The 26,310-nt window shown below is 41.7% G+C and overlaps 3 protein-coding genes across 7 annotated transcripts in view; all 3 read left to right on the forward strand.

Annotated features, from left to right (window-relative positions):
* The window catches only part of Nfs1 (NFS1 cysteine desulfurase), a 21,461-nt gene extending 18,714 nt beyond the window's left edge, over positions 1–2,747 (forward strand). The window contains exons 12-13 of the mRNA XM_028775314.1: positions 1,003–1,092; positions 2,028–2,747. Of these exons, the coding sequence (XP_028631147.1) occupies positions 1,003–1,092; positions 2,028–2,091 (154 nt within the window). The 3' untranslated portion in view covers positions 2,092–2,747. The remainder of the gene's footprint in view (positions 1–1,002; positions 1,093–2,027) is intronic.
* A 6,171-nt stretch (positions 2,748–8,918) lies between these two features.
* Rbm12 (RNA binding motif protein 12) lies at positions 8,919–25,718 on the forward strand. Of its 2 annotated transcripts, none has more exons than XM_028775241.1 (3): positions 8,919–9,015; positions 17,089–17,138; positions 21,931–25,718. In XM_028775241.1, the coding sequence occupies exon 3, from the start codon at positions 21,953–21,955 to the stop codon at positions 24,974–24,976; it is 3,024 nt and encodes a 1,007-aa protein (XP_028631074.1). In that variant the 5' UTR covers positions 8,919–9,015; positions 17,089–17,138; positions 21,931–21,952; the 3' UTR covers positions 24,977–25,718. The 2 variants fall into 2 exon arrangements, with proteins under 2 accessions (XP_028631074.1, XP_028631072.1); XM_028775239.1 differs by having other exon boundaries at positions 8,988–9,015; positions 17,057–17,138.
* Positions 8,919–26,310, forward strand: part of Cpne1 (copine 1) — a 40,933-nt gene continuing 23,541 nt past the window's right edge. Inside the window, exon 1 of one of the 4 annotated variants that reach the window (XM_028775243.1) lies at positions 8,919–9,015. The gene's annotated coding sequence lies outside the window, so the exon portion shown is untranslated. Of the gene's footprint in view, positions 9,016–17,093; positions 17,139–21,960; positions 22,074–23,863; positions 23,886–26,310 lie in introns of those variants that run through there. The other 3 variants (XM_028775242.1, XM_028775244.1, XM_028775245.1) reach the window with 3 other exon arrangements.

Below are 26,310 nucleotides of genomic sequence, written 5' to 3' on the forward strand. Positions count from 1 at the left end.
GAGGAGAGAGGAGAGAGGAGAGAGGAGAGAGAAGAGAGAAAAGAGAGGCAGGCAGACAAAGAGAGACAGAGAGAGAGAGAGAGAGAGAGAGAGAGTCATGCATGGGTATATGTATGTGAGTATGTGTATATGAGTGTGTGTGAGAATGTGTATGATGTGCATTTGTTTTTGTGTATGTATGAGTAGATATTTGTGTATATGACTCTGAGTATGTGTGTGAGTATGGGGAATGTTTTTGCGTATGTGTGTGTGAGTGTGTGCATTTGGGCGTTTGTGTATGAATGTGGGGGATATTTTTGTGTATGTGTGTGTTGTGTGTGTAACTGTGTGTGGGGGCAGCTGTATGTGGGGGGTATGAGCATGTGGGGGTGTGTTCCTGGTTTGTTAAGGTCTTGTCAGAAATTCAGGCTGGTCTCGAACTCTGTCCTCCTGTCTTTGCTCCAGAGTGCTGAGATTACAGGAATATGTTCACCATGTCTGACTTATGCAGTTTGAGGGAGTCATACATGCTAGGCAAGCACTCTTCCTGCTGAGCTGTGTCTCTGCCCTCCTCTTGAGTCTTGATAAAGATGAAGATGCCTGAGTTCTGTACTCAGATCCTCTGCCCACGATGTCTACAGTAGATGTAGGAAACTTGTCAGTGGGTTCCGATCCTCAAGCTGTGTTCTCAGAAACTTTTACCTAGAAAAGTAGGTCTGTCATCTCTGTGTTTCCTCTTTTGCTCCAGTAGTTTTCATGCAGCCCAGGTGGCTTCCAGTTAACTCTGTAGCCAGAGAGTGACTTTGCTTGCTCTGCGTCTACCTTTCAAGGGCTGGAGATGTACTACCAATCCAGTCAGGGATTGAACCTAGGACTTCATGCATGCTAAGCAAGAATTCTAACTATTGAACGATACCCCTAGCCCTTTCTTTATCTTTTATTTAGTGGGTCTCAGTGAGTATTGGTCAAAAAAACAAAAAGCAAACCTGCTGCCAGGTGTAGAGATCTTCTGTGTTCTCTCAGGTTTGGAATCGGCCGCTTCACTACAGAGGAAGAGGTGGACTACACCGTGGAGAAGTGCATCCAGCATGTCAAGCGACTTCGGGAGATGAGGTGTGTGCCTGCATGCAGACTCTGTGGAAGACACCGAACCACTGACACTTTTCTTGTCCTAAGACTCTGTGTTCATACTGCCAGAAACCCAAGTGTAAAGGGATTGTAGGATGTAAAGATTTCACAAAGCAAGGAAGTAGACCTCCTTGGCTACTTGTTCTTCAGAATATGTTTTAAAAACTAGGTTTTTGCATATAACATAGAGGTTGCTTATGTATCATCAGTAAAGGCCCTGGGTTTGATCCTCAGCCCTGCAAAAGCCAGTGGAAGGCTGAGGTTACAGGTCAGTGGTAGAGCACCTTCCTTAGACAGAAAGTTCAAACCAGGGGTGATGTGGGTTCCTGACGTAATGACCCACAGGCTGCAGCAGGAAGACTGTGCATGAGGGCTTTTCTGAGAAACAAAAACAAAGGGTGGGATTCAGTAACACTGAGGAAAACTGACTGGGGATATGAAAGGCCAAAGTTCAGGAGTTGGGTGTCAGGCTCAGCTCAGCAGAAGATGCTGCCGTGTGTGTGTGTGTGTGTGTGTGTGTGTGTGTGTGTGTGTGTGTGTGTCTGCGTCTCATCTTCAGTGGCAGAAGCAAAAAAGAACTTGTCATAGTCATCACTCCTACCACTCACAAAGTAAGTCAGGCCGCAGGTCATTACCTACAGTCTTCTCAGTAGCATTTCTTGTATAAGAGGGGTGGGTGCTCATGCCTGAGAGCTAAGGTTAAAGCAATAGATAGTCTTCCTGATTCTGGAGTTTAGAAAGAGCCTGGGACTGAGCAGGATTTATAAAAGCTAGAACAGCCTTGTTTGTCTCTTGTTGGGCAAAGGGCAGATGAGCAACAAGGAAGGAGGCAGAGGGTTGCTTGGGCCTGAGGGGCAGGCTCACCCGCTGCTTCCTGTCTAAGCCTCACCTACTTGGTGCCTCTTGTCTTCCTTCGGCAGTCCTCTCTGGGAGATGGTGCAGGATGGCATTGACCTCAAGAGCATCAAGTGGACCCAGCATTAGAGGAGTGGGCTGTGACTGTCTGCTGACCTGCCTGCTCCAGCCTCCCTGATCCATACACAGCCAGGAACCTCACTACCTGCAGGTGGTCCATGCTCAGACCAGATCGGAAGTTCTTCAGTGACTTCACCACACAAAGTTTTCAAGTGAGAAATTGAAGGAAGTATCTTTCCTAGCCTCGGCTCCTTTGTAGGCACATCTTCCCTATTCTTCCTCAGGAGCTCTTCTCTTGTCTAGTGTGGCCATTCTTATCTGAAGGTCTGTAGGCACTGCCATGCTACTGCCACGGGGAGTACTACCTGTGGGGAGATGGAGGAACTGAAAGAAGGCCGTAGGTTCAAAGACTGCTTCTCTGTGAGTATTCGAATCTTCACTCTTCCTGCTCAGCTGGACTGACACCATTAGGGACTGGCATAAACAAACTTTATTTTAGCCTTTTTTGTGGCTTCAAAAGACATCTCCTTATATCGACTTGAGCCGAAGACCAGCAAGTTGTATTAAAGTCTCGTTTCCTTTGTGGTCCCATCTTCCTTTCTCTCTTTTGATTTTAATATTAGTAGTAATATCCATGACCTCGCTCACTATTCTAATAATTTGCTTAATTCATTCAATGTTGTTAATTTGAAGATTGAAGAAATAAATTCCCATTTCCCTTCCTATTCCGTGAGTTTTTGAGCGTCTGAGGGAGAACTGCACTTGAGAACTGTGGAGACTTCTTTCCACCTGCCTTTCTCAGACGATTCAGTCCACTTGCTTTCGCCCAACAATTTAAAGGATTTCCAGGATACACATTTTATTCTGAGTATTGGGATGCACCGGTTCATAGCATCAGGAAGGGCACACTGGCCTCCGTCAGCTTTTACACTAGAGGAGAGATAGAGACTGTCAGACGTGGGACAGTGCTATGGAAAAACAAGAGTGTTTTGAGGAAATAGTAGGGAGAACCGTGATGATGGGTGGCCTCAAGAAGCTGTTCGGGCCATGTGTGAGCACACCATGGAGAGCAGTGCTTGGTGACCTACATAGAAAGGAGCAGAACGAGCCTGCAGCTTTACACTTTAATCTACTCTTCATATTTAAAATTTAAAAAGCTATTGGCAGATCTCTAGGATTTCATTTTTCAATTGTCCTTTTCCGTGCTTTTTCTTATAGTATGTACATGTGTCTATGCATGTGAATACAGGTGCTCCCAGGGCCCAGAGGCATTGGATCCTCTGGAGCTGCCAGTCTCTTGTGAGTTGTTCAGTGTGGGTTGGTACTAGAAATCAAACTTATGTTCTCTGGAAGGGCAGCAAATGCTGTTAGGTATTAAGCCATTTTAAAAAAATCATTTTTTATAAAATCATTTTATGTGTGTGAGTGTGTTGCCTGTATGTATCTATATAAGTGCACCTTGTATATACCATGTGCTCTCACTGAGAAACCCTGTCTCAAAAAACAACAACAACAACAACAAAAAAAAGATGGAAAAAGATGAAGGAAGACACCTGACATTGCCTTTTGGCCTCCGAACACATGAACACAGATGCACACACATTTGCACATCCAATTGCATACACAGCTAAATACACAAGAGGTGCAGTGGGGTAGCTTAGTTGTCAAGTTGTAAAGACCATACACACCTAATCACACCTGAAGTGCTAGGCTGAATCCTTATTACTTTAGTATCTATAGCTATATATGCACACATATAAATATACAGGTATGTATATGGAAAGGGTAGGTTTCATGTTTTTTGAGACAGGCTGTCACTGTATATAATCCTGGCTTCCCTGTAACTTGCTGTGTAGACCAGGCCTCTGCCTCCCTAAGTGGTGTGTGTTTGATATAAACACACACATAGACACATGTTTATGAAATGTGTAGGTCTGTAGGCTTATTGTTATTATTAGTGATGTCAACTTGACTGTATCTGGAATGGAGTCCAGAAATGGAAGGTACACCTGTGGCCTAGATCTTAAGGCCAGAAGACACAAGTTTTGATCCAGATCTTAATGCTGGAAGACACACACACTTCTCTCCAGATCTTAAGGCACACCTTTAATCTGGGCCACTACCTCTTTTCTGTTTGAACTATATAAGCAGAAAAATTCTCAATCAAATGAAAGGAAGGCTACATTGAATCGTGGCAAAAGGCAATCTTAGCCAGTGAATCAATTTTCAGACTCGAGCCAGTTTGCAGTTCCAGAATCCCTTGAATGAACCCCTTGAATGAAGCAGTAGCCAGGTTCCCCTGAGGAATGACCTCGATAAGACACCTAACCATTTCACTGTTAGCCTTTCTCCAGTTGTTCCCCAGAGGGACCTATGGCCTTTTACAAGGATAACTGTACACTAGGGGAAAGAAAATAATCAGGCCTTCTAGGATCTGTTGGTTACTGGTTCTGAACTGACACTGATCCCAGGTGATCCCAAGAAACATTGTTGCCCTCCAGTTAAAGTAGGGGCTTATGGCGGCCAGGTGATTGATGGAGATTTGGCTGATGTCTGACTCACAGTAGGTCCAGTAGGTCCCAGAACACATCCTGTGGTCATTTTTCCAGGTCCAGAATGTATAAAGTGGTAGATATACTTAGAATTTGTCAGAATTCTCACATTGGTTCCCTGACCTGTGGAGTGAGGGCTGTTGTGGTTGGAAGGCTCAATGGAAGCCCTTAGAGTTGCCTCTGCCAAAGAAAATAGTGAATCAGAAACAGTATTGTGTTCCTGGAGGAATTGCAGAAATTAGTGCCACCATCAAGAACTTGAAAGATGCAGGGGTGGTGGTTCCCACATCTCCCCTTAGCTCTCTCTCCTATCTGGTCAGTGCAGAAACAGATCGTTGAGGATGACAGTTGACTTTCAAAAACTAAATCAGCCAGGAACTCTGATTGCAGCTGCTGCACCAGATGTAGTTTCCTTACTTAAGCAAATTAACACATCTCCTGGTACCTGGTATGCTGCTATTGATCTGGCAAATGCCTTATCAGTACCTGCCCATAAGGACCACCAGAAGCAACTTGCTTTCAGTTGACAAGGCCGTCAGTATACCTTTACAGTTATGCCTCAAGGATATATTAACTCTCCTGCCCTGTGTCATAACTTAGTTAAAAGGGATCTTGATTGTCTGCCTCTTCCACAAAAAAAAAAAAAAAATCACATTGGTGCGTTATATTAATGACATTATGCTGATTGGACCGTGTGAGCAGGAAGTAGCCACCGCTTTGTACTCATTTGTAATACATATACGTATCAGAGGATGGGAAATAAATCCAACCAAAATTCAAGGACCATCTACCCCAGTGAAATTCTTAGGAATCCGGTGGTGTGGGACATGCATAGATATTGCTTCTAAAGTGAAGAGTAACTTGTTGCACCTGTCCCTCGCCACCACCAAGAATGAAGTACAGTGTTTAGTAGGTCTATTTGGATTCTGGAGACAGCACATTCCTCACTTGGGTGTGTTACTCAGTCCCATATACCAAGTGACTCAGAAAGCTACAAGCTTTGTGTGGGGCCTGGAACAGGAGAAGGCTCTTCAAAGGCTGCTGTGCAGGCTGCTCTACCACTTGGGCCATGTGGTGATTTGTATGTGCTTGGCCCAGGGAGTGGCACTCTTTGGAGGTGTGGCCTTGTTGGAGTAGGTGTGGCCTTGTTGGAAGAAGTGTGTCACTGTGGAGGTGGGCTTCGAAGCTCTGCCCATCTGGACTAGTCAGTCTTCTCCTGGTTCCTATCAGAACAAGATGTAGAACTCTCAGCTCCTTCTACAGAACCATGTCTGCCTAGATGCCACCATGCTTCCCTCCATGATGCTAATGGATTTAACTTTTGTAAATGTCATCCAGCCACAATTAAATGTTGTCCCTATAGGAGTTGCCTCAGCCATGGTTTCTGTTCACAGCAATAAAACCCTAACTAAGGCAGAAGTTGGTACCAGGAGTTGGGTATGCCGTTCCCCCAGCCTTGAGCAGGCCTGAGAGATCTTGTTTACCACAACAGACCAAATAATAGGACCTAGGTGGAACTAGCCACCTTGGCTGCACTTACAGCCTGCTACAGGAACTTCAAAGAAGAACTGCCGGCTGAGCTTGCCTTGAGACATCTCTGGCGGTGACCCATGACCAAGAATGGATTATCCCACTTGTCTCTCCTGGCTGAAACTAAGAAGCATTCGGGCGGGGTCTTTCCCTTTAAATTGAGAGCTGAACATTAAAGCATTGAGCCTTGATCAGAGAGAACTTTGTCTTGGCTTCATCTCTTCTCTCCCTCGCTCTCCATCCTCCTTTCGTTCCCGCCCCTCTTCTCAGGTGAATCCGTTCGACTCGTGGCCGCGGGCGGCTACAGTTGGGTATTGTTGTGATAGGCCTGACCATGCTTTTGTTGGGAGGAATGTGGATTTGGGGACTTTGGATTTGGGAAGCAGTGGAATGCTTTAAATGGTGCTCAGTGGGCCATCCTAGTAGGAATATGGAAGACATTCATGATGAGTATGATTTGAATTGTGTAGTATCTCGAGCAGGGTCTCTTATCTATTACGAGCAAGGGGTTTGAATCCCCCGCGGGGAGAGGAGCGACAGGTCCTGCTCCACTCAGGGATCTGGATTTGACTGTGAGATCATCAGCTCCTCGAGAGGGAAGAGAGTATGCCAAGAGACAGAGAGTTTGTGGAATTCAGTTACTTCTTTAATGATAATGCACAGCAAGCAAACACAAACACAAATGCTAAGGCTATTGCTACAACAAGATATTGTCACTTTTCCTATAGGTTGCCTCTAACAATATACACAATTAACACACATAAAAAGTTGCTAATTATCAAAGAAATAAGCATAGCAATAAGCACATCATTCATTCATGGATTATGCGACCTGAGTCCTTTTGATGGTGTCAGGTTACAGGTTCCAGTCCTTGAAGGCGGGGTCAGGCTGCAGCTTCCAGATAGTTGAATTGCTAATTTGACCTCGCAGGGTGCTTGACCAGGAAGAAGCTGGAGGCTCTGGTCTCTCGGTTTGAAGTCCCTTAGCCCTGAAGTTGGAGGCATAGGTCTCTCAGTTAACTCTTTGATGATCTGGTGCTGAGGAGGCTTTGTCTGGAGGATCACATTGGCTAGTCATGGCTACAAGTGTGATGAAGTGCTCTGGACGGGCTCCTCTTTTATGCTGAATTTGGAGTTACTCTTGACGTACATGGCAGATAACCACTCGTGTCTGGTTATCTCAGCACAGCTTCATTTCCAGACTTGCCTTTACAAGTACCAGACATGTCCAGACATGTCTTACAAGTTTCCTATTACAAAATGGAGTTGGTCCTGTTTAAGGGCCTGCTCCTTACATGTAGACTGGCCCAAGAGGTTTCAATGGAGAAGGATTTCAGTATGTGGCTTAGAGACTGTTCTTGGGGTATTTTGGTGAAGAATATGGTGCTTTGTGCCCTTGTGTGAAGAGTTTACCTGAGGCTAAGGTAAATTTATACTAATTCTATTGACAAAGGAAGTCTCAAAAAAGCCCAGCATAGACTTTGTTCTCTGGGTAAGTCTCATGAAGAGGATTTTGAGCAAGTGTAGCAAGCTAAGAAAGGAAAAAATATAAAATGTATAGTTCCAGTAATAAAGGGGCATCAGGAAATAAAATGGAGCTGAATCCTGTGTTTAAGGAGATAAAGAGATTAAGAGAGTGGGGACTTTGTGGCAAGATCCCACCCAGCTAAGCTTATTGTTTGTTTGCCATTGAAGAATAGTCATATCATATTAGGTGTTATTATTATTGGGTTATTGACTTCACTTGGACTTTTAATGTAGAATGGAAGACACAGGCTTTTGATCCTGATCTTAAGGCATAGGCCCAGGCAAAGAAGTACAAACCTTTAATTCCAGGAGAATTAAAGCAAGCAAATCAATCTCTCTCTCTCTCTTTCTCTTTCCTCCTTCCCCTCCCCCCTCTCCCCTCTTCTTTCTTATACATACACACACACACACACACACACACATACACACACACACGCAAAATCAAGGAATGGAGTTTGGTAGAGCCTAGGACTTCCTGTATAATCAAATTCTGGGGATTATTATATGGGCCATCAGGAGAGATAGAAAGATATTTTACTTCTTTTTATATTTATTTTTATATTTATTTTCATTTTATTTTTATTAATGTCTCTGTGTGAGAGTTTGTGCATATGAGTGTAGGTGGAGTTACAGGAGGTTATGTAGTTCGTAGAATTCAAGACCTCAGGAAGAGCAGTATGAATGAGCTTTTAACCTTTAAGCCATCTCTCCAGCTCCAAGGCAGAATATTTTCAAAAGTCAAAAAAAGATCAAGCAGGCTGGGGAGATGGCTCAGTGGTTAAGAGCACTGTCTGCTCTTCCAGAGGTCCTGAGTTCAATTCCCACCAACCACATGGTGGCTCATAACTATTTGTAATGAGATCTGATGCCCTCTTCTGGTGTGTCTGACAGAGATAGTGTATTCACATACGTTAAAAAAAGAAAAAAAAAATCAAGCTTTTGCTTGGTGGTGCGTTTAATCAAGACAGTTCTGCAGTGTAGGCACTGTTTCCCTCCTTTCACGGGGCCTCCAAGAGCCAAAGGAACCTGTACAAAAAAACTCTGCAACGAACCTTGGACAATAGCTTCAGGCCTGACTTTGCAAACAGCCATTAAATAGCCGGGCTTACCACAAATACCTGCAACTTCCGAGGTTTCCCCCTCCACCTCAAACCCTCAGCGCGCCTGCGTCTCCCACTAGGTGACGTCGCAGCGGCGCTCCGCCCACTCAGGGAACGCGGAGCGGCGGAGCGGGCGGGCGGCCATTTTGTGAAGCGGCAGCGGAGTTGTTGGCTGCAGTGGTCTCCGGGAAAGCCGTTCGGGCTGGGGCTGTCGGCCGCAGGGCTGAGGCACTCGCGCGGGGGGTAACTCGGGTCTGGGTTCTGGTGCCGCGCAAGCTCTCCCCGGTAAGACTCCCGCAGCCCCGGAACGGGCGGGGCTGTGCGGGGCTCGAGCCGCCTCCTAGGTGCCTCGGGGCGGGGCCTTCCCAGGCCTCTGCGCCCGCGGCCGCGAGCGCCCTACACAAAGGGTCGCGGCGGGGCTGCGGGGGTCCTGGGGCTCCGCTCACGCTCCGCGGTCTCCGAGGATGAGAGAGGTGGAGTCTGCGTGCCGAAGTGGGAGCGAGGCCTTAGCGGGGACCCCCTGGTGGTCCTGAGAGGGGAAGTGGGCAGCACTCGGTGGCCTCGCGGCCTGCGAACTACCGGGTTGAGGGATTGCGATGAAAACGTCTGCACGCAGAGTGGGGAAGGTTTCGTTGGCTTTAAGCGGGAACGAGGTTTTAACTCTCACCTCTGCCCCGAAGTGAAGAGGTCCCGGTGGCCTATGACCTGCAAAAGGGGACTACATTAGGGAACCACCTAGTGGGAGGAAAGTCTCCTGGGAGGCCGGGATCTGGTCGCCTTCGAGCCTGAAGGTGCAGGGAGTTGCAGCGAAGTGCTTCCTAGGTCCAGCGCTGAGGAGGGGTTTCCTAAGGAGTGTAGGTAATTGGAGCCGCCCTGTAGGTAGAGGAGTGAAATATTGGAGAATTGTAGATAGGATGGCTGGTCCTTGGTTCCCAAGTAGGGAAGGGACTGCTATCTGCAGCACCTTACTGCATCTTAGGAAGTTACAGGGAGGAAGGATGGGTGCCTTAGATATCTTACTGTCTGTCTGAAAGTTGACAGCGCTACTTTGCAGCCGCGTAAAATAGAAGGGAAGGCATCTAGGAATCTCCAGTTCCGTATTGGGGTATGGACTAACAGAGCAGGTTGAGGTCCCCGTGTTGAGCGAGTGGGCCCAAGTGTGTGTTTTATAGTGAAAGTTCTAAGGAGTTCCATGTGGTCCACCTAGGGTTAATTCAAGTTCTAAATATTCATTCATTCTGGTAGATAAAGTAGAGAATTAGACTGTGTTGCAGAAGTATTCTGGGTCCTAAAGCCTTGGCTCCTAGGTTCAGAGATGACTGAATCTGTGCAGTTGGCAGGATCCATTTTATTGTGTCCTTTAAGATGATGCGAATCTATTATATAACCTGGTGGGAAAAAACTAGGGAGAGACTGAGCTGAGTGGACTATTTCTCTCAGAGCTTTTTGAATAGTTTGAGGTGTAATTTTTGGCGAACTTAAGTCTTAGAAACAAACATTGTCTGGGATCTTGTTAACCACTGTATACTGTTAAAGTGTTAAAGAGTGTTTGCAGCTGGAAAAAATCCTACAAAAATCTTTATTTAAAAAAATAGATATATAAGACTGGTGTACTTGTTTTTGAAACGTGTTGCTTTTGATGAGGTGGAGACTTGGATTAGTAGAAAGTGACTGTAGAAGAACTGTAAACATAACTTCAAAGATAGTTTGTGAAGGAAATGAAATGTTTGTGTTTAGGTGGGTTCACAAGGCTGTGCTTAGTGTGTATTGGGTAGTTTATCAAAACGTGTTACATTTTTATATCACCTTATGCTTGATTAAATGTTGGTCACTATGGATTGTAATACATAATTATGTTCAGATCTGTGGACATCAAACCACTGTGGTGGTTACTGTTGAGGCTACTAGCAATACACTTCAGGCTTCTTTTACCCCTTTGTGACATGTGAATGTTTAGATTGACTACATATTGAACGGTCGGGACTTCTTGGTAGTTTTTAGGTGTAAAATTTCATTATGCTTGTGTTTTATACTGTGGGCAGATGCTAGAAAACCAGTGCCAGTCGTGATAGTCCAGCTTGAGTTTGCAGAGAGCCGCTCCACTGCGTGATTCTTGGAGGTTTGGTTGGTTGTTCCTCATTGGCCATAGGATCATAGCTTAGGCTGACATTGAACTCTTAAGCTGATGGAGTCACTGGTAACAGTTGGCTTTTGATATTTAGTTTGAATAAGTGATTTTTTTTCCTGAAAATGTCATTAGTAATTAGTTGCACATTGTATACTAATTTCTTTCTTTCTTTTTTTTGTTTTTGTTTTTGTTTTTCGAGTTTCTCTGTATAGCCTGGGTATCCTAATTTCTAAATCTCCCTCTAAAATGCAGAGTCCACTTTAAAATCTAAAACCTAGCCTTCAATATTTTGAAGTGTATGGGTATTTTGCCTGTATTTATGCCTGGTGTCTTCAGAGGTCAGAAGAGGGTGTCAGATCCCTTGCAGCTGGAGTTAAAGAAGGTTGTGAGCTGCCATGTGGGTGCTGGGAGTCAAACATGGATACTCTAGAGGAGCAGCCAGTGATCTTAACCACTCAGCAGACTCTTCAGCCCTCTAGTGTACATATTCTTAATAAATACTCATAAAAACGAATGCTCACTAAAAGTTTTAGGCAGAATAAACAGAAAATTTTGCTTGTAGTTGTAGCGGCTTTACTGCCAACCACCTATGTACCTATGGTTTGCAGAGTTTTAAGCTTAAAGCCAGCTTTTAAGACTAAAAGCCATAGTGAAAGTAGATGTGGTTAGTTAGGCTAGAAGTAATATTTTTATTTTGAAGTATAAATGAATAAAAAGGATATTTTTGTTGATATCAGGAATAACTATTAAATTTTTTTTGGCAGGAGGAACATCTTATTTACAAATGTCTTGATTTGCTGCCTGAGTACTAAATGAGAAGTTTAAAAACATGAACATTTAGCATTATACATTATATCAGTGTCAGAAAAATGTGTTTATAAGGATGGTCCCAGGATCTGAAGTGTGTTTTATCTGGTGATGGGGGCAAATTCAAGGGGGTGAAGCTGTGATTTCATGGTTTCTTTGGTGATGGGATTACACTGCTGATAACATTGTGCCTGTTGTAATAGAGCTTGTTGCTGGTCTCTGAGGTGAACATTTAAGGGATTGTTGGGATTTTTGTTTCTTTTGGATCTTAAGTGTGTTGTTCTACTTTACTCTGTTTCCTGTCAAGTAAAGGTTGATGACTTTACAAAATGAAAATTTACTTTCTCAGTGTTTATTGCCAGATAAAGACTGGAGTTTTAGTTTGTTCCTTTTCTTTGTAACTTAAAGGTTTGTTGATAGACATTTTACTTTGGAGTTTCAAATAATTGAAATGGCTAGTAAAATAAGTTTATCTTGTCAATATGCAAATACTTATGTTTGTATCTGGTTTCTGTTGTGCTGAAGCAACATCTGTTAGGAAATGAAGTGGAAAATGGACACTAAACGAGCAAGCTTGTTGTTTTAGGTTTTCTGAACGATATCTATGGATCAGTGGCCAATTTTCTCCTTGTCTGTCTCTATAGTTTATATGTAGATAAAGTTTGCTTATAAGACAGACTCTGTTGTAGTCCAGGCCAACTTCAAACTCTTACTCTTTGTCCCTCTGCCTCTTAAGTGCTAGTATTACATGTGCAGCATGTCTAGCTATAGAAACTTTTTTATTTTTATATTATTATTACTATTATTACTATCACTATTTTTTTTTTTTGAGACAGGGTCTCATTGCCTGCCCCTGATTATCATGGAACAAGACTGGCCTCAAACTCCAGAGATCTACCTGCCCCTGCCTCCATGCTTTGGACTTAAAGCCACATTTGGGTCAAGATTTTTTTTTTCCGAGACAGGGTTTCTCTGTATATCCCTCTCTGTCCTGGAACTTACTGTGTAGACCAGGCTGGCCTGGAACTCAGAAATCCACCTGCCTCTGCCTCCTTAAGTCCTGGGATTAAAGGAGTATAGTCATCCCTTATCTCCTTTTTTTTTTTTTTTTTTAAATATATAAATTGTTTTAGTCATGGCCTTCTAAAGTTTACCAGAACTTTAGGTGAGCGAGATAGATTTTTTAAATTTGGGATCCTGTGTTCAGTTAGGCTCTAGCTCACATTTGAACAGATAGGAATAATCAGGCTCTGGTTAAACAGTGCTACTTCTGTTAATTTGTGATCTTGGGGTTGGAGAGATAGCTCAGCAGTTAAGAACACTGACTGAGAACTCTTCTAAACAACCAAGGTTCAATCCCAGAACTTAAATGGCAGTCCATAGCCATCCATAACGCCAGTTCCAGGTACCTTCTTTCTGTCCTCTGCCGATACTGTATGCGTGTGATGCATGTAGGCAGTACATCCATACATGTTTAATAATGCATAATTTTTTTGAGCTAATAAAAATTGCTGGTCTTTACAAAGTGAGATTTGAAACAAAATGCTGCAGTTCTCAGTTTCCATCTGTTTTATTTTTGAAACTGGTTAAAAAAAAGGTGCTAGTATTTAGCCTTAATGCGTATACTTTTCCTTGGTAGGGGATGCTTCTGATGGTGTTTCTTGTATGTAGAGTGATTCTGTACTGTAAGTTGAACACAGAAATTAAACTACACATTTGCCGAGATCAGCTGGGCTTTCAGCATCTCTTAATATAGTAAGAGTTTTCCTTACTGTTAATTTTTTGGAACCTTGAGTGTAACTGGCTAGCCTAAATTTGTCTTTTTCAGGATGGATGTGGGGTATCTTTTTATGTCTGAAAGGGAAAAAAGTTAGGAAACTCAGTTCTCTAATATGTGGGCAACATGCCTAGGCCCATACCTTTTGTTTTGTTCCTACTTGGTTTTTCTGTTCCCATTACATTACATCCTGGTTGGACCTGAATTCACTGTGTAGTCCATTCTGACCCAGGATCCTCCTGCCTCTTGCCTCCTGAAGCAGTGAGGTTACAGGAATACAGTACTACACCCTGATGTCCCAGACCTTTCACATTAGAATCTCCAATAGGCGCCAGATGTTTAGCACAAAAATTAACTAGAAAATTACCCTGGTTCTTAGCTCCTAGTGCTGACCTTTTATATAGTTAGGGATAAGTGTTGCAATAATGATTTTTACTATTGCAATTATAATTACATTATTTGAAGCAAACTTTTTGTTTTGTATTTCCATTTGTGATTAGTTACAGAAACTGATAGATACAGGTTTTGTTTTTGTTTGTTTCAAAACAGAGTTTCTCTCTGTAGTTGTCCTGGAACTCATTTTAGACAAGGCTGGCCTCAGACTCAGATCTACCTGTCTCTGCCCGAGTGCTGGGATTAAAGGTGAGTGCCACCACTCCTGGCTCAAAGAACCAAGAGTTTGGTTAGGTTGTGAGATGCTCCAAGTGAGTGAAGGTACATGCCATAAAACTTGACAGTCTTGCTTCAGTGTCTAGGACCTACATGGGTGGAAGGAGAGGATTGAGTCTCCAAGTTGTCCTCTGACTTCCACACACATGCTGTGGCTTCTGTGACACACAAATATACTAATGAAATAAATGTAATTAAATGGAGAGTTTAAGAAAACAGCTGTTTAGGTTGTTCAGAAGGTAAAGGCTTTTGCCACATAAGTCTGGGTGACCTGAGTTTGGTCCCTGGATCACACATCCAGGAAGTAAAGAAAGACTCCACAGAGTTGTTGTCTTACCTCTACACAGTGCTGTTTGGCACTTGTGCATACATACACATCATAATATGTACACAATAATAGTTGACAAAAATTTGTATTAGGGTAGATTTGTATACAACATGGTAAGGATTACTACAGTGCTCTGGCCTTGTAAAAGCTTGGGTTTTTGTTTCAAAACTCACTTTTATATAATATGTTAAATTGTTAGGATAATTTTGCTTTGTCCATTAGACAAGTTTAGAATAACAGAATTTGTAAAAATTTGTTTTACTTTTTGGTGATAAAAATTATTACTGTGGCTTACTTGATTTCAAAGAATATTAACAAAGTGAGTATCATTCAGATAAGTAGTTCTGTTGCTAATCTTAGTACCAGACAGTGGCAGGTTTTTTTTTCTCATTCTCTGAATTTAGAAATGACTGTCTGAGACAGTGGTTTAATGGGTCATGAGGACCCCTAGAATCTATGTAAAAAAGAAGTGCACACCTGCAAGCCCAGTGCTTCTCTGAGGAGCTGGGTGATAGAGACAGAATCCTGGGAAGTTCACCGGGCCAGCCAAAGTTCACCTGGTGTATTGCAGTCAAAAAAACAAAAAAGAAGGCCTTTCTTAAGGTGGAAGATGGCAAGTACTAGACCCAAGATTCTCCTCTGACTTACACAAGCACATAGATTTTTTTTTTTGTTAAATAACTATTTTTAAAAATTATGTCACATGCCTATAATGCCAGCATGAACTACAGTGTGAGTGAGACCTTCCCCCAGGACAAATCACACCTTTCAGTGGATCATGGTGGCAGATACCTGCACCCTGCTAGCACTTGAGGGATAGAGACAGGAGGGTCAATAAAGGCCAGCCTCATCTGCTTACTGAGTTTGAGGCTAGTTTGGGTTGCCTGAGACTTGTCTCCAAAACGAAAACAAATAAACTAGTGTATTTGAGCCAGGAGGATCACCAGCCTGATTTAATAAGTAGAATTGGGCTGATAAAATGTCTCTACTTGATGCCAGCCATAATAGTCTGAGTTCTAACCCTACAACCCACATGGTAGAGGGTGAGAACAAACTTTTCAGAGTTGTATTCTGACCTCCATATGCATTTGGTGGCATGCACACATTTGCACACTATATACATACATAAAACATGTACATATAATAAATTAAAAATATAATATTAAGCTGAGGGTAGAGCTCAGTAGTAGAATATTTACCTAAAATGTGTTAGGTTTATGTTCAGTCTGTGACTGCTATATTACACTACCCACCAGTAAAGGTTAAAAAGTGAATGTACGCCAGGCGGTGGTGGCGCACGCCTTTAATCCCAGCACTTGGGAGGCAGAGGCAGGTGGATTTCTGAGTTCGAGGGCAGCCTGGTCTACAGAGTGAGTCCAGGGCAGCCAGGGCTACACAGAGAAACCCTGTCTCGAAAAACCAAAAAAAAAAAGGAAAAAAAAAAAACAAGTGAATGTACATTTTAAAATGACCTTTTAAGTATAATTATAATGCTAGAGAGAGGGCTCAGGAGTTAAGAACATTGGTTGCTCTTTGAGAGGATCTAAGTTTGTTTCTCAGCACCCACATGGTGGCCTATAACTGTCTGTAATAGCAGTCCCAGTGAATCCGAAGCTCTCTTTTGGGCTCTGGGCTCCCAGGCATGGACATGGTGCACAGATATAAATACGGACCAAAACCTGTACACATAGAAATTAAAGTTAAAAGAAAAATATGGTTAATTGTTTGGTGTATATATTGCTTGTAAATTGTTAATAACGTCACTAGTTTGGAAAAAATTACCTTGAAAGATAAGTACCCTGTTACCTGTTTGTGCTTTGGAAAGTATCATTATATATTAAGACATTTGCCTGTAAAATACTTTGTTTTTGAGACGGATTTGTTGTTGGCCTAGGTTGGACTCAGAACTTAGTATGTAGCCCAGGCTGGTCTAGGCTTAATAGTAGTATTTCAGCTTCTGCTTCTGGAGTGCTGGGGTTACAGTTGTGCTTTAGATACTTTTTAAACAAGTTTTTTTTTTTTTTTTTTTTTTGGGAATTACATTCAGAGAAATCTCCCTTAATGTGTTGAATACCAGTGGAATTAGTGCTTAGAGTTTGAATTTGTATTTCAATTGTGTTTTGTGATCTATAATATTATGATGCAGAGGTAATCTATTTCAAAGAGGCATTGCAGTGATGTCTGTGAGCGTCCCACATTGATGACGGTTGTCCATGAATTGTTATTGTGTTGCTTCTTTAGAAGTTTGGTGAGAAGTTGTTGATAGACTTGTGGAATTTTCAGGATTGTATAAATGTTAAGTGACAAAGCAATTATCATCTGAAGTTGAGAAGTTGATCTTTTGTACTGTTTTTAAATTTATTTTTTGGCTATTTTATAGCATATTCTTGATAAAACTGATGGCATTTTCTTGATAGAATGATTTTCAGACTTGAAAGCAACATCAAATTAAGAATTTGTTTGGGATTTTGGTGTCTCTTTCCTTAAAAAACAAAATTATACATTCTTATGAAATACTCTGCTGGTTTCAGACTCTTCTTCATAATGTACAGTTCAGTGTGGCCTGTGCGTGTTGTTTCCTGCATTGATTTTTGCCTTCATTTATTCTTTATTGCAGTCTAAAAGTTGGTTTTAATTGGTTGCCCACAGGATTGACTTGGCCTCTACTTCTTAAGAAAATACATCTCTTGTTTTACAAGGTAAGAGATTTTGAATAGGTTCATTTTTATACAAAATAAAATGCGATACCTTAAGCAGTATGAAAATAGGTGTAGTAAACTCTGTGTGTGTTTGCGTGTGTGTTTACTGAGGGATGAGAGTGGGATGAATAGTTGTTTCCTGAGAGTGTTTTATTTATCTGTACATTTCTTATTACTAGGTAGTGAGTTCACGCGCCATCCCCCATAGCATTATGATGGATGATAGATTCCAATGCTTCCTGGCATGGTTACTTGCAGTCCTAGAGATACAGCTGTAGATGTTAGGTAATAGTTTGTACAGCACAAATTTTAGACCTTAGCAGTTGAATTTAACCTTTTGTTTGAGGGGCCAAGCTAGACTCAGAATAGGTTAAGATTTGCTTTCAACCAAGTACTTAGTAACAGAATAATAGATATTTCTTTATATTTTTCGGAACCTAACAACTGTTTCTTCTTAAGATGGGTTTAAGAGTAGATCCTGTACTCTGCTTGATTTAATCATCCAGCCCTTTCCTAACTGGCAATCTTAGGTTATTAATATTTGGGATGTTTTCATTCACTGGGTACTTTCAGTAAGTCTCTTAGCAGTATGGCACAGAAACTTACATGAATATAATTTAGGCTTGTGTTCTTGGGACCATTTTAAGTTCTCATTTTGTAAGTTATAAACTAATGCAATTATTCTTAGATTTTGAATACCTGGCTTACCTACATTACTCGCATAGAAAGTGATGAAACATTTTTTGAAGTTGACCATAGTGCCATCATGATTTGGTTACTTACATGATAAACATGTTTCAGCTTCAATAAGGAATGTGAATTTGACTCAGTTACTTGTAAATGTGCTGATATACTTCCATATTGCAATGCTAAATAGAAAATTGAGAAGGTCTATTGGTGATGATCTTTGTTGTTTTTTTTTTTTTTTTTTTTAGTAGTTTTGTGTGTGTGTGTTTCTATTTATACGAACTAGCTTTGCAGTGACACACTTGTGGAGGTCATAGGGAAGGTTGCATAAGCCAGTTGTTTTTCCCAGGTGGACTCCAGGGATTGAATTCAGGTTACTTGAGCCTTCTCACCAGCCCCCGTTGAGTCTTACAGACCATAGCTAAGAAAGCTTTATTCACTCACCCCACCTCCATATCTAGTATTAATCCATCATTCTTGGTTACATTTGAAGGTTGTTTGTCTTTGTATATAATTGTAAGCTTATGAAATCAGTTGGTAGAGTTTGCTTAACAAACACAAAGCTCTGATTCAATCTGCAGTATAACATTAATTGGACCTGGGGTAGCACATCCAAGCGCTAGGGAGGTAGGAAGGAAAAATTCTAAATATGTAATTTGGCTGTTTGGTTTGTTATAGTTTTTCAGGTGTACTAAACAATGAGATGAGTGTTGTTGTTTTAGGCTACCGAGTGCACACCTTTGAATCCCAGCACTCAAGAGCAAGAGGCAGAGGCAGAGGCAGGCAGATTTCTGGAGGATAGGCTACTCCTTAGGGAGTTCCAGTGTTACATAGTAAGAACATATTTCAAAATAAACAAAAGATAAGGGGAATTATGTGTTGAGAAACAAAAAAGAAAACCAAAACAACTATCAAAACTAAACAATATATTTCTATTTTGTATATTGTAATTATATTGTTGATATTAGATTTTATATTAAATTGGAGTTCTTACAGTATTTGACATTGAAGAATTTCTTCCATTTATTTGTGTCTTAGAGCTTATAGCAGGAAGCCTTGTTCCTTCTAATGTCCTTATTTGAGAAATTATTAAACCAAATCTCAAATAATTAAAATTTCCCTGAGCACTCAGAACCAGCTTAATAGGTTTATATTTAAAACTTGATTGATCATATTAGTTTCAAATTGTCATTTTCCCAATCCCCAAATTTTGATTCCCATTTTTTTGCAAAAAAATGTAGAAGCAGTTAAGATTGAAATGGTAATGCTGCCAGGTACTACAATGGCAACAGGAACAACAAACAAACAGAGAAATGGAAATATTGAAATCAAATTCAAACCTGGGAGAGACTTCTTTAAGATTTCTCTTAAAATATTAAAATTATTGTTTTTAAGATGTAATTATGAGTGTGTGCGTGTCTTTGTGTGAGTATATGTATGTGAGTGCAGGTACTTGTGCAAACCAGAGGAGTTAGATCCCCTGGAGCTGGAGTTAAAAAGCCACTTTAAGCCTCTAATATGGTGCTTATAACTGAACTCAGATTCCCTAGAAGAGCAGTCTGAGCTCTTAACTGCTGAGCTAGTTTATTTTGATTTCATGTGTATGAGTGGTTGTCTACATGTATGTGTATGTACCTGGCAAGGCCAGAAGAAAGTATTGGAGCCCCTGGAAGTGGAGTAATAGGTGGTTGTGAGTCACTACATGGATGTTGAAAACTTAACCTGGGTCCACTTAGAAACAAGTGATCTTAACCACTGAACCATCACTCCAAGCCCTCTTAATATTTTTAAAATAGTCTCATGTATCTGAGGCTGGTCTTAAATTGGTTATGTAGCCAAGAATGACTTTGAACTGGTCATTCTGTAACTAATAGTGATAGGATTTATAAGCATATGCCTCCGTGCCCAGTTTATGAGGTGCTGGGATTGAACTCAGAGCCTCATGGATACCATGCAAGCACCAACTAAGCTACATTTCCAGCCCATGTTGTTACTACTTTTTGTGTTTTGAGACAGTGTCTCACTATATAGCTCTAGCTGGCCTGGAGGCTGTTCTCAGACTCACAGACATATGTTTTCCTCTGCCTCCTGGGTGCTGGGATTAAAGGTGAATGTCCCCATAGCCAGATTTGTCTGCCTCTGCCTCCAAAGTGCTGCCATTAGTATTAGTTATAATATTGATTTATTTTACATATATAAATAGTTTGCTATGTATGTATGTATGTATACATACTATATGTGCCTTGGTGCCTGTGGAGGACAGGAAAGGGCATTAGATCTGGAAATGAGTTAGAAGTGGTTGTGAGCTACTATGAGGGTGCTCAGCCATTTTTCCAGCTGAACCCTATTATTATCAGTGTCATTTTATAGTTATTTATTTGTATGGTATGTGTGTCTCTGTGTGTGAGGGGGGGTTGGGGGAGAGAGAGAGGGGGAGGGAGAGAGGGAAAGAGAGAGGGGGAGGGAGAGGATTCTCTTCAGTGTTTGGGTCCTAGGGATGGAACTCTTAAGTATTTATTAAGAAGTTAAACTATCTCACTGAGGCCCTCTTCCTCTCCTCCTTTATTTTTTTGAGACAGATTTTGCTCTGTAAAGAGATAGTGAACAGCCAGCAATTCAACAGGAGTTAAGTTAGGTTGGAGGGCTCTAATAGTGTATTATGCATTAATCTGTATCATTTGTGATCTTGGTCTTTAATTCCAGATCCTCTTGCCTCAATTCAAATACTGGGGTAATTTATATCACTGCCATACTGAGCATCTGTGTTATTGGGGATGGATTCGTGAGCTTTATGAGTGCTAGGCAAACATTCTACCAACTGATCTATGTTCCTAACCCCTATTTTGTTCATTTGTTTCTTTGAGACTAAGTCTCACTTATGAAGCCCTCACTGCCCTGGAGTTCTATAGAGCAGAATGACTTCAAACTCAGAGAAGTTGGCCTGGAATTAAAGGCTATTCTACCACGCCTGGCCCTAGTTGTCTTTTTTTAAAGCAAGATTTAGTAGAGTCACTGGACCAGAGTTTTGGTCTAATAGCCATGGTGAATAGTGGTGTAATAGGTTCTACTTTAGGACAATAAATATAGGTTAACTTAGGATTTTTGCTATTCTATTTAGTGTTTCTTTGGAATCTTAGTATGTGTTAACTTTGCTTATAGTAAATCCAGAAAGAGAAAATGAGAGAGAGTGCGCACGAGAGCGCCCACATGCATGTGTATGCGTGTGTGCATGATCACATATGTGAGCCTGTGTATAGGCAAAGGCTGGAAGAGGATGTCAGGTGTTCTATCATTCTGTGCCTTATCTTGAGTACCTTTCATTATACTTGGAATTAGACTTCCAGCTGGAGCTTCCAGCTAGGGTTTCTGAAATATGTAGCCATACACACTTGGATGCTGGGAATAGAACTCATGTTCTTATGATTGTACATACAGCAAGTTCTTACCCAGTGAATCATCTCTGCATCCTCAGACAGTTCTTTCTTTTAATAAAACTATAAAACGTATTGAAAAGCTGTACTCTGAAATATGGAGTCTGTCATCATTTGAAATTTCTTGTGCTAAGGATTGAATTGGGGATCAGTATTTAAATGCTAGTCATACCCTGATTCCATTCAAGATATGAACCTACTTTATTGTTAGGAATTTGTAATCCAGAACATTCCGGGTTTCTTTCTTCTGGCTTTTGAGATTGAGCCTTAAAAGATGTCACTGATAACTATGAAATTATAAAATTTATATAGAAGATTCTAAATCAATTTTAAATATTAATTTTGATGCATCATTTGCCTGATTCTTCCCATAGATTTTTGCACATTTATTTTAAATCTGAAGGCTTAGTAATCTAAGTACTTATTTTGACTTTACTGTTCTCAGTTTTTCCTGGATCTTTTGAGTATTAAATTGAACTTCTTTTTAACTATTGCCAAAATGAAAGCCTTTAGACGTTGAAATTGTTCAGATCTTTGAATTATCTAAATTAAAGACATTGTAATAGTTTGCGGGAATGTTTGTGGGATAATGTGGTAGCTGGTCATTCTTGCAACTAAAAACTTGGTAAAATAATAAGGAGTCTGACATGGCCGTTGCCTTTTCTCATCTGCAGGTGTGTGTGGTTTCAGCGCAGCATGGCTGTGGTCATCCGTTTGCAAGGTCTCCCAATTGTGGCGGGGACCATGGACATTCGCCACTTCTTCTCTGGATTGACCATCCCCGATGGGGGCGTGCATATTGTAGGGGGTGAACTGGGTGAGGCTTTCATCGTTTTTGCCACTGATGAAGATGCAAGGCTTGGTATGATGCGCACAGGTGGTACAATTAAAGGGTCAAAAGTAACACTATTATTGAGTAGTAAAACAGAAATGCAGAATATGATTGAACTGAGTCGTAGGCGTTTTGAAACTGCCAACTTAGATATACCACCAGCAAATGCTAGTAGATCAGGACCACCACCTAGCTCAGGGATGAGCAGCAGGGTAAACTTGCCAGCAACAGTACCCAACTTTAATAATCCTTCGCCAAGTGTAGTAACTGCTACCACTTCTGTTCATGAGAGCAACAAAAACATACAGACATTTTCCACAGCCAGCGTAGGAACTGCTCCTCCAAGTATGGGGACTTCTTTTGGGAGTCCAACATTCAGCTCAACCGTTCCGAGTTCAGCTTCTCCAATGAACACAGTCCCACCACCACCAATTCCTCCAATCCCAGCGATGCCCTCTTTGCCACCGCTGCCATCCATTCCCCCAATACCAGTTCCTCCTCCGGTACCAACATTGCCTCCCGTGCCACCTGTTCCTCCCATTCCCCCAGTCCCTTCTGTGCCACCTCTGACTACATTGCCTCCCATGTCAGGCATGCCACCCTTGAATCCACCACCTGTGGCACCTCTTCCTGCTGGAATGAATGGCTCTGGAGCGCCTATGGGTCTGAACAATAATCTGAACCCTGTGTTTCTGGGTCCATTAAATCCTGTTAACCCTATACAGATGAACTCTCAAAGCAACGTGAAGTCTCTTCCCATCAACCCTGATGATCTGTACGTGAGTGTACATGGAATGCCCTTTTCTGCAATGGAGAATGATGTCAGAGAGTTTTTCCATGGGCTCCGAGTTGATGCAGTACATTTGTTAAAAGATCATGTAGGTCGAAATAATGGGAATGGATTGGTTAAGTTTCTCTCCCCTCAAGATACATTTGAAGCTTTGAAACGGAACAGAATGCTGATGATACAACGCTATGTGGAAGTCAGTCCAGCCACAGAGAGACAGTGGGTAGCTGCTGGAGGTCATATCACTTTTAAGCAAAGTATGGGGCCTTCTGGACAAGCCCACCCTCCTCCACAGACACTTCCAAGGTCAAAATCACCCAGTGGGCAGAAAAGATCAAGATCAAGATCACCACATGAGGCTGGTTTTTGTGTTTACTTGAAAGGGCTACCATTTGAAGCAGAAAACAAACATGTCATTGATTTTTTTAAGAAGTTGGATATTGTGGAAGATAGTATTTATATAGCTTATGGACCCAATGGGAAAGCAACTGGTGAAGGCTTTGTAGAATTCAGGAATGATGCTGACTATAAGGCTGCTCTCTGTCGTCATAAACAATACATGGGCAATCGCTTTATTCAAGTTCATCCAATAACTAAGAAAGGTATGCTAGAAAAGATAGATATGATTCGAAAACGACTTCAGAACTTCAGCTATGACCAGAGGGAAATGGTGTTAAATCCGGAGGGGGAAGTCAGTTCTGCCAAAGTCTGTGCCCATATAACAAACATTCCATTCAGCATTACCAAGATGGATGTTCTTCAGTTCCTAGAAGGAATTCCGGTGGATGAGAATGCTGTACATGTTCTTGTCGATAACAATGGGCAAGGTCTAGGGCAAGCATTGGTTCAATTTAAAACTGAAGACGATGCACATAAATCTGAACACTTACACCGTAAAAAGCTGAATGGGAGAGAAGCTTTTGTTCATATAGTTACCCTAGAAGATATGAGAGAGATTGAGAAAAATCCCCCAGTCCAAGGAAAAAAGGGCTTAAAGATACCTGTTCCAGGTAATCCTGCAGTACCAGTGATACCTAGTGCAGGGATACCCACTGCTGCAATTCCCACTGCTGGAATACCCAGTGCTGGAATACCAGGTGCTGGAATGCCTAGTGCAGGTATGCCTGCTGCTGGAATGCCCGGTGCTGGGATGCCCGGCTCTGGAATGCCTGGTGCCGGAATACCCGGTCCCGGAATACCTGGTCCTGGAATACCCAATGCCGGATTACCTGGTACCGGAATACCCGGTGCCGGAATACCCGGTCCTGCGATGCCTGGTCCCGCAATGCCTGGTCCCGCAATACCTGGTCCCGCAATGCCTGGACCTGCAATGCCTGGTCCTGCAATGCCTGGTCCCGCAATGCCTGGTCCCACAATACCTGGTCCAGCAATACCTGGTGCTGGCATCCCCAGTGCAGGAGGAGAAGAGCATGTTTTCTTGACTGTAGGATCAAAGGAGGCCAATAATGGGCCACCGTTTAACTTCCCGGGTAATTTTGGTGGGCCCAATGCCTTTGGACCACCGCTCCCACCTCCAGGATTAGGAGGTGGCTTTGGTGATGTTAGGCCAGTTCTGCCTTCGGTTGGAAATAGTGGTTTGCCTGGCTTAGGACTGGAAGTTCCAGGTTTTGGAGGTGCACCAAATAATATAAGTGGTCCATCAGGATTTGCAGGGATCCCTCAGAACTTTGGAAATGGCCCAGGTAGTTTAAATGCTCCTCCTGGTTTTGGAAGTGGACCCCCTGGTCTTGGAAGTGTTCCTGGGCATTTGAGTGGGCCTCCAGCCTTTGGGCCTGGGGCTGGGCCTGGCCCGATCCATATTGGGGGTCCCCCTGGTTTTGGAGCTAGCTCTGGAAAACCAGGACCTACAATAATTAAGGTGCAGAACATGCCTTTTACTGTATCTATTGATGAAATATTAGATTTCTTTTATGGTTATCAAGTAATTCCAGGTTCAGTATGTTTAAAATACAATGAAAAAGGTATGCCTACAGGTGAAGCCATGGTGGCCTTTGAATCTCGGGATGAAGCCACAGCTGCTGTCATTGACTTAAATGATAGGCCTATAGGTTCAAGAAAGGTAAAACTCGTTTTAGGGTAGCCGTTCACATCATTTCCTTATTGGATATATCTTTATTTTGCTGTGACTAATGCATCCAGATTGTTTTCCTAGTAGTTCCAGGTTAGAACCTGTGGGTTGTTCAATTGCAGGTAGATTGGTTTCTATAATACAGAACATTGGTTGGCTGTTTACAACTCACAGAATAAACATTGCCATTTGTTACAGTAAAGCTATCTGGAGAGAACACAAAAATAATTTTGGCATACAGTAGAGACTATTTGTAATACTTGATCATATAAAGCTTATCAAGGAATCTAGATTGGTTTTCTTTTATACCACATGGATGAAGAAAATAGAAACGTGGGTAGGCTTGTGGAGGGTGCTCGTGCCAGTGCTGACAAATAGAAGTTGGCTACTTTTGCAATTTGATTTAAAGTTGGACATACTTGCTTTGTTATAGGGTCAAAGCTTTGTCTGGAACCTTCATTTGCTTTTAAAATTGAATAAAGTCTCTGTATCCGGATTCATTGTATGTACCTTTATTGCTTCTTGAGGGGTCTCGCTCTATAGACAGTCCTGCTTCAGTGTTGCCACTTTATTTGCCTAATTGACTCACTTGTAATAAGTACACTATTTTGTTAGTTTTTAATTAATTTCTAATATAAAAACTCCACACTTGTGGTTTGTGCTAAATAACCCTGAACTTTGGTTTCTTATGTCACACTTATGATTGTGTGAAATGACTTTTACCATAAAAATAAACTATGGAGTTCTCTACTGACCTTATTTGGTTTGACTGCCAAGTTTTATTTAGTTTAGTAAGTTTAAAATTTGTTCAAATTGTTTGGATGACAGTGAAAATCAGAAACCTCTTGGTAATCAGTGTTTAGGTGTTTGATTTGAAATCCTTTACTGTGATGGACTAATTTAGCAAATTGTTTTTGTCCCACTTTATGTGAATTTTGGAACAAAGGAATCCATAGGAAGAGCATTCTCTCTTGGAATATAAAACTGAAATTGGAAGTAGTAGTTTTGTTAGCAGTAGTACTGTAGACTAAAAGATCCCTAAGTTGGATCATAGGTTGATGTGTGTTTAATTCTGTTAATTTGGAGGCTTTTTGGTGTAGTTGTTTGATCATGAGCCTGTTCACAAAAATTCTTTATGCAGCGTCTACGTACAGCTGTCAGAAGAGAGAATTGCGGTCACTCCGTGCATTTTCATATTCTTTCCTTTTGGCAGTCAGGACACTAGGATGGGAATCTTTGGTTGGCTAAATGTCCTTTCCCTTAAAAGCATTTGGTTTATCACATCTTATTCACTGACACGGCTCTTTTTCTAAATTTAAATTGCTTGAAAGCTGTTTCACATTTCA

Source organism: Grammomys surdaster, unplaced genomic scaffold, assembly GCF_004785775.1.
Source record: "Grammomys surdaster isolate TR1022 unplaced genomic scaffold, NIH_TR_1.0 254, whole genome shotgun sequence".
In the NCBI taxonomy this organism is placed as follows: domain Eukaryota; kingdom Metazoa; phylum Chordata; class Mammalia; order Rodentia; family Muridae; genus Grammomys; species Grammomys surdaster.